This window comes from Acanthisitta chloris, unplaced genomic scaffold, assembly GCF_000695815.1.
Source record: "Acanthisitta chloris isolate BGI_N310 unplaced genomic scaffold, ASM69581v1 scaffold1052, whole genome shotgun sequence".
In the NCBI taxonomy this organism is placed as follows: Eukaryota; Metazoa; Chordata; class Aves; order Passeriformes; family Acanthisittidae; genus Acanthisitta; species Acanthisitta chloris.
This window is the reverse complement of record NW_008660815.1, coordinates 55826-62056: the sequence shown is the minus strand read 5'-3', so window position 1 is coordinate 62056 and position 6231 is coordinate 55826. Positions and strand designations below refer to the sequence as shown.

Here is a 6231-nt window from a genome sequence, read left to right as displayed (position 1 = left end):
AAAGAGAACATAAACCTCTAGTTTTATGTAGTCTTACTTAAGTTTTAGACATTTTTGCCCTCCTAATACAGAGGGGACTTCTGAGGCTTTTTATGTAACATAAGGATGGGTTAAAGACAAGAAATATCTCCAAAACCTTTCACTTCACATTTGGTTGACAATCAGGGTTTCATTGTCATTGTATTGCTCATATAATAAACCTTGTTCTTTTAGATACTACTCAACAGGAGGTTTGTTGCTTTAGGAATAGTAGCATCTCCTGCTGTGAGATAGCAGAATAATGTGGTTTTGTTTTTAAGCCTGTCTACACTGAGGGAGGCAGCACACCTGCTTGTCCTGAGCCCAACACTGCAATGTACCCAAACTAGAAGTAAATGAATGCCTGCGCAGCAGCTTTCGGGGAGAGTGGGTGCCCTACCAGCTAAAACAGTGGAGCTGTTGCTGATCTTCATCCAGATGTTCTAAAAAATGATTGTGTATTGATTTGAGCCATATGTGTGTTATAACCAAGTATTGTGTAGCTGTTGTAAGTGGGCTGCTTGTGGAATTTGGGTTTCTTGGTCTTGGAGTTGTCATGGGCAGTGACTAAAACCAGGCTAATAAAATACATCCTGGTTGACTGCATATTTGTGAGATTCCACAGGAAAATGGAGATGTGTTACTCTACAAGTTGCTGGTTAGTTTATCTACCGGAAAGGACTTAGCACCTAGACAGCCCAGATATTCCTGTTTGTTTCTGTTATTTTGCAATCATATTGGTCCCTACTAAGCAAATAAGGACAGCAGGCTTGTCTCAGGTTAGCATAATAGGTTGTGAATTCTGTGATGGTACTGAAACTCTCCCAGAATCTTTTGTATTTTTAAGACCTAGATCAGACAAGAATTACGTCGAGGTTCAGTCTAGACATAGTTGAGGTGAATACAAACTTCATTTATGTCTTTACGTCAGGTCACAGTATACACTGAGAAGTTATTATTGCTGTTTCTGCTGTGAAGGGAAATTTTGATTAACTTCTGTTTTTCCTTCTTCTTTTTGGGGGTGTGGGGGTGAGTAGGTGATTGGTACAGTGGTCCTGCAGCAGATACTGAGACAGAACCTGATGAGGAATGGGTGAAAAATAGACAAGATGAAAGTCGTGCTTTCCAGGAGTGGGATGAAGATGCTGACATAGATGAATCTGGTAGGTAAAACTAATTTTGGTGAATTGTGATTTTTTTTTTTTTCCTGAGGATGACATAGCTATAAGAAATAAATGAGCTGAGTGAAAAAAAAAAGGGAATGGGGGTTGGCAGGAGAGATGCAGACAGCTGAGTGGAATTAATTTGTCTAGGAAAGAGCAAACAGAAGAGCAGGTAGAAGAGTTATGGGGATGTGTCTGGAGTGACGAGGAAGGTAAAAGCTAGGCTTCATCTCTTCAAGAAGTTTGGATGAATCATCTTGCCTCCTAATGCACTCTAGGCTTAATTTAAAGTTTGTCTTAAGCTGTTGTCTCACAGGCTGTGAAGTGACCTGTTAGACAGTGTTTCGATGTATAGAGCAAGTTGGTGCAAACAGCTGCCCCAGGCAGGCCTGAGCTGCACATAATCCTTAGTAAATATTTCTCCAAGTCCTTTAATGCTAATTTTCTGTTAAGACTCTTAATGTTTGTTGCTTGTTGTTGGAGTTAAGCTCTTCAGGACAGTCAGAAAGACAAACATATGCTTTTTAAAGATGAGGCTTAAGTAGTATATTGAACTAGAATTCAGTACCCTTGGTGTAAGGTGCATTCTGGAACTTGTGCCTTGTTAATAGTTCTTTATTTTTCCAATAACTTGTTGGATATAAGGTGGCAATGAGAATTCTAAATGACTCAGCATATTTTACGCCTTTCTCCTCTGGTCTGTTTTGCAGAAGAAGCAGCTGAAGATTCGCTTGCCATTAATATAGCACAAATGGAGAAACGCTTACTTCATGGCTTAATTCATCATGTCCTCCCACATGTAGGCTCCTCAGTGAAGACATTGGTGTTGGCCTACAGTTCTGCAGTGTCTAGCAAAATGGTGTGTAATTTGAAACTGGCATTTAATAATTGTGGCTGTGCAACCTTTAATTAATAACTGATGTGCTTGGGTTTAAAATGCTAGTGTAGTGAAAATGGGTTGCAGTTCAAAAGGATGTTAATTTGTATGTTGTCTCTTGACACTGTGTGCAGCCTTACTGGCCTGTGTGCTTACTGATTTATTTTCCTCTCCTTTTTCAGGTTAGGCAGATCTTGGAGCTTTGCCCCAACTTGGAATATTTGGATCTCACTCAAACTGATATTTCAGACTCTGTATTTGAAAGGTTAGATAATTGTTGTTTCCTTTACAACAAGTTATTAAAAAATCCAGCTTTGTGATGGAGGGAAAAACATTCAAACGTGTCTTAGTCTATTGCCAATAAAGAAAGAACTGGAGAAATCACATTCAAAATTCCCACTAAGAACTAAACCAGAGTAACAAATCATTGAGATGTCGAAGTGAAACATAGAACATTATTGTGGCCATTTAAAATGCACTGTCTTCACTGTTGGATGTTTATCTATCAGTGTGTAGCCATCCACAACGATAAATGTTCTGATATTAACAGTTGTCCATAGATTTTTATGGAGTTGCTTAATTAAGATAGTCTCCTGTTCTGATATAGCCAGTAGGGTTTGGGATGCTGCTGTTTAAGACACTGATGGAATGGTAAGCAAAGTTGTAAGGCTTAGGTGTAGGCACTGCAGGTTCCTGAGTTTTACTGAGGCCTCCAGAAATTACACTGGTGTTAGTAGGATGGTGCATGGGTGAAGAGTTTGCACCAGTGGGTCTTACTGTGGTGCTGAAACTCAGTGGGAATTTCAGTGTTCTGCATTTACACCATGTGCTGCTCTCAAGTTTTGTGTTAACAGCACGGAAAATGTTACCAGCATGGCTGGTAGCAACACTATGCAGCTTGTACAAGAGCTTTTAGTTGAAATAAAAGCTTTGTAGGATTTCTGGGGCTCAGAAATCCACATTTGTCAGCTTTTGTTAATATCTAATGAAATTTGCCTTACTTGCCCCACACCTCATGTATCTGCATTTCCAACAGTCCAATTTGTAACTCAGAAAATGAGTTTGGCTTGCTGAAAATATAAATAATCACTTAGGTTTAAGTAAATGATAGTTAACACTAACTGTGGATAGGTAAGGGTCAGCTAAATCAGCTATGTTATTTTATAGCTAATAATGTAACAGTATTATTGTAGATAAAATTTCTATTTCACTTGAAAAAGATAAGGCAGAAGGAGTGAGGTTTTGTTAACCTGAATAACTCTGATCTCTAATTAAATATGGGGTAATTAATATCGTAAATAGAATGTGTTTCAGGAATCATCTAGGTTTCCTGAAAGACATGGGAAATGACAAGAGGACACATGATCTAAGTACACTGATATTTCAGTATTTTATTTGTGAAATGTTTTTTTGTGTATTTAGCCTTAACACCTAATTCTGAACAAAAAAATCCCAACCACCGCCAAAACAACCCCCTTTCTTTTCCTGATTTCAGTTGGTCTTCAGTTGGCTGTTGTCAAAATCTACGGCACCTCGACCTGTCTGGATGTGAAAAAATTACAGATGTGGCCATAGAGAGGATTTCCAGAGCACTGGGTATCATATCAACTCACCACACCAGAGGTATTCTGAAAAGCTGCAGAAACAGAAATGCTAAGACTTGGTGGAAGAACAGAGAGATTACTCTGCAGGCCAACCAGAAGTATAATTGTTTGCATGAAATCAACAATGAGAACCTCATTGAGGGAGGAGATGGTGAGCAGCACTGGACTAAACCTGATGGCTCAGGCAACTTCAATTCTGCTTATGTGTGGGTGCTAGATGCAGATGATTTAGCTGACATTGAAGATGCTGCAGAGTGGAGACACAGAAACGTTGAGGGATTTTGTCTTATGGAACCAACATCCCATTTTAATTGTTCTGCATCGTGCTACAGTAGAGACATTTATGGGTTAAGGACTAGAGGGTGGCAGCAGCACTGTGCTTCTACTGACTTGATTTACTGCGGCCACTCGTTTTGTTGTGCTGGGACAGCACTAAGAACTATTCGAGCACTTCCAGAGTCCTCTGCACTGTGTAAAAAACCAATAAGGACTAAGCAGTCAGAGAAAAAAGACTCTGCATACTCTGGGAGTGAAAAAACAGATGAAGAGACTGCACGAGTCCTTCAGTTTCTCAGTCTGTCAGGATGTTACCAGATCACAGACCGCGCTCTCAGGTAAGGAGACACTTTCAAGCTGTTTTGCTGCAGTATGCTTCTTTCTCTGGTTTTAATTGTTGGGTCTTTCTGGGGTGAATCTGCCTCATTTCAGTAGAAACATTTTTATTGCAAAAACTCTGATAAGTTTTAAGTGTTTTTTGTTTCTTAAAATAGTTTTCAAGTCTAGTACTATAAATATCTCCAGCTTTTCTTTGGGGGATTTAAAAACAATGAAATCTTTTAGACGTATCCTTGAAGGCAGGTATCTTTGTGAATTTGTTGTTCTAGGCAGTAGTAATGCTTTTAGATTTCATCATTAGTGATTTCTTGTTAGGAAATTGTGTTGATTCACTTATTTTTGCATTATGCCTTTCAATACCCTTGAAACTTTGTAAAACTGGAGTAACATCTTGTTTAACCTGTCTGGATAATGACCTGATTTATGGACAGGCTGAATTGATGGGCCAAGACCAATTGCATGAAGTTCAACAAGGCCAAGCGCTAGGTCCTGTTCTTGGGTCACAACATCCCCATGCAGCACTGCAGGCTGGGGGAAGAGGACCTGGGAGTGCTGGTTGACAGTGGCTAAACAGGAGCCAGCAGTGTGCCCAGGTGGCCAAGAAGGCCAGTGGCATCCTGGCCTGTATCAGAAATAGTGTGGCCAGCAGGACCAGGACAGTGATTGCCCCACTGTACTCAGCACTGGTGAGGCTGCACCTTGAGTACTGTGTTCATTTCTGGGCCACTCACTCCAGGAAGGGCATTGAGGTGCTGGTTCATAGCCAGAGAAGGACAGTGGAACTGGGGAAGGGTCTGGAGACAAGTCTTATTTGGAGCAGCTGAGGGAGCAGGATAGTGTGGCCAGCAGGACCAGGACAGTGATTGCCCCACTGTACTCAGCACTGGTGAGGCTGCACCTTGAGTACTGTGTTCATTTCTGGGCCACTCACTCCAGGAAGGGCATTGAGGTGCTGGTTCATAGCCAGAGAAGGACAGTGGAACTGGGGAAGGGTCTGGAGACAAGTCTTATTTGGAGCAGCTGAGGGAGCAGGAGGTGTTTAGCCTGGAAAAAAGGAGGCTCAGAGAGGACCTCTCTCTACAACAGCAGGACCAGGACAGTGATTGCCCCACTGTACTCAGCACTGGTGAGGCTGCACCTTGAGTACTGTGTTCATTTCTGGGCCACTCACTCCAGGAAGGGCATTGAGGTGCTGGTTCATAGCCAGAGAAGGACAGTGGAACTGGGGAAGGGTCTGGAGACAAGTCTTATTTGGAGCAGCTGAGGGAGCAGGAGGTGTTTAGCCTGGAAAAAAGGAGGCTCAGAGAGGACCTTAATGCTCTCTACAACTACCTGAAAGGAGGTCATAATGAGGTGAGGTCAGTGTCTTCTCTCAAATAACAAGAGGTAATGGCCCGAACAGGCTGCCTAGGGAAGTGCTGGAGTCATCATTCCTGGAAATGTTTAAAGGACATGTAGATATGGCACTTGGGGACATAGTTTAGTGGTGGACTTGGCAGTGCTGGGTTAATGATTTGACTTAATGATCTTAAGTGTCTTTTCTGACCTAAATGATTTTATGATAATTTTATACGTGCAGAACAACATGTTAAATATGACCTCATGTAACAATTAAAGGAGGAGAAGAAATGGTTGACTTGAACACTGAGATGGCTTCAACAGTTAGAGAGTTCCCTGTGTTGATATTTGCCTTTAATAATTAGTGTTGTGTTGGAAGAATGTAGTTACTGCTTCATAATGAAAATGAGATGAGGCTGAGGTACCTATAGCCACCTGCTCAGATGTGCTGCAGCACTTAGGGCTAACAAAAGCTTCTTGGAGTGAGAAGACTTTATGGATCCTGTGCTGTTTGCTGTAGTCAGCTGAGGAATAGTGTGAGGTGCTGCTGGCATTGATTTATCTCTCTGCAAATTGTTCCCATTGATGTTCACAAGTACCAACTGTTCAGATGTCT

General features: G+C 41.4%; 1 protein-coding gene across 1 annotated transcript in view; it reads left to right on the top strand.

Moving 5' to 3' along the window:
* Positions 1-6231, top strand: part of FBXL5 (F-box and leucine-rich repeat protein 5) — a 20851-nt gene that overhangs the window by 6212 nt on the left and 8408 nt on the right. Inside the window, exons 5-8 of the mRNA XM_009069941.1 lie at positions 1056-1181; positions 1892-2040; positions 2241-2323; positions 3554-4276. Coding sequence (XP_009068189.1) covers positions 1056-1181; positions 1892-2040; positions 2241-2323; positions 3554-4276 — 1081 coding nt within the window. The remainder of the gene's footprint in view (positions 1-1055; positions 1182-1891; positions 2041-2240; positions 2324-3553; positions 4277-6231) is intronic.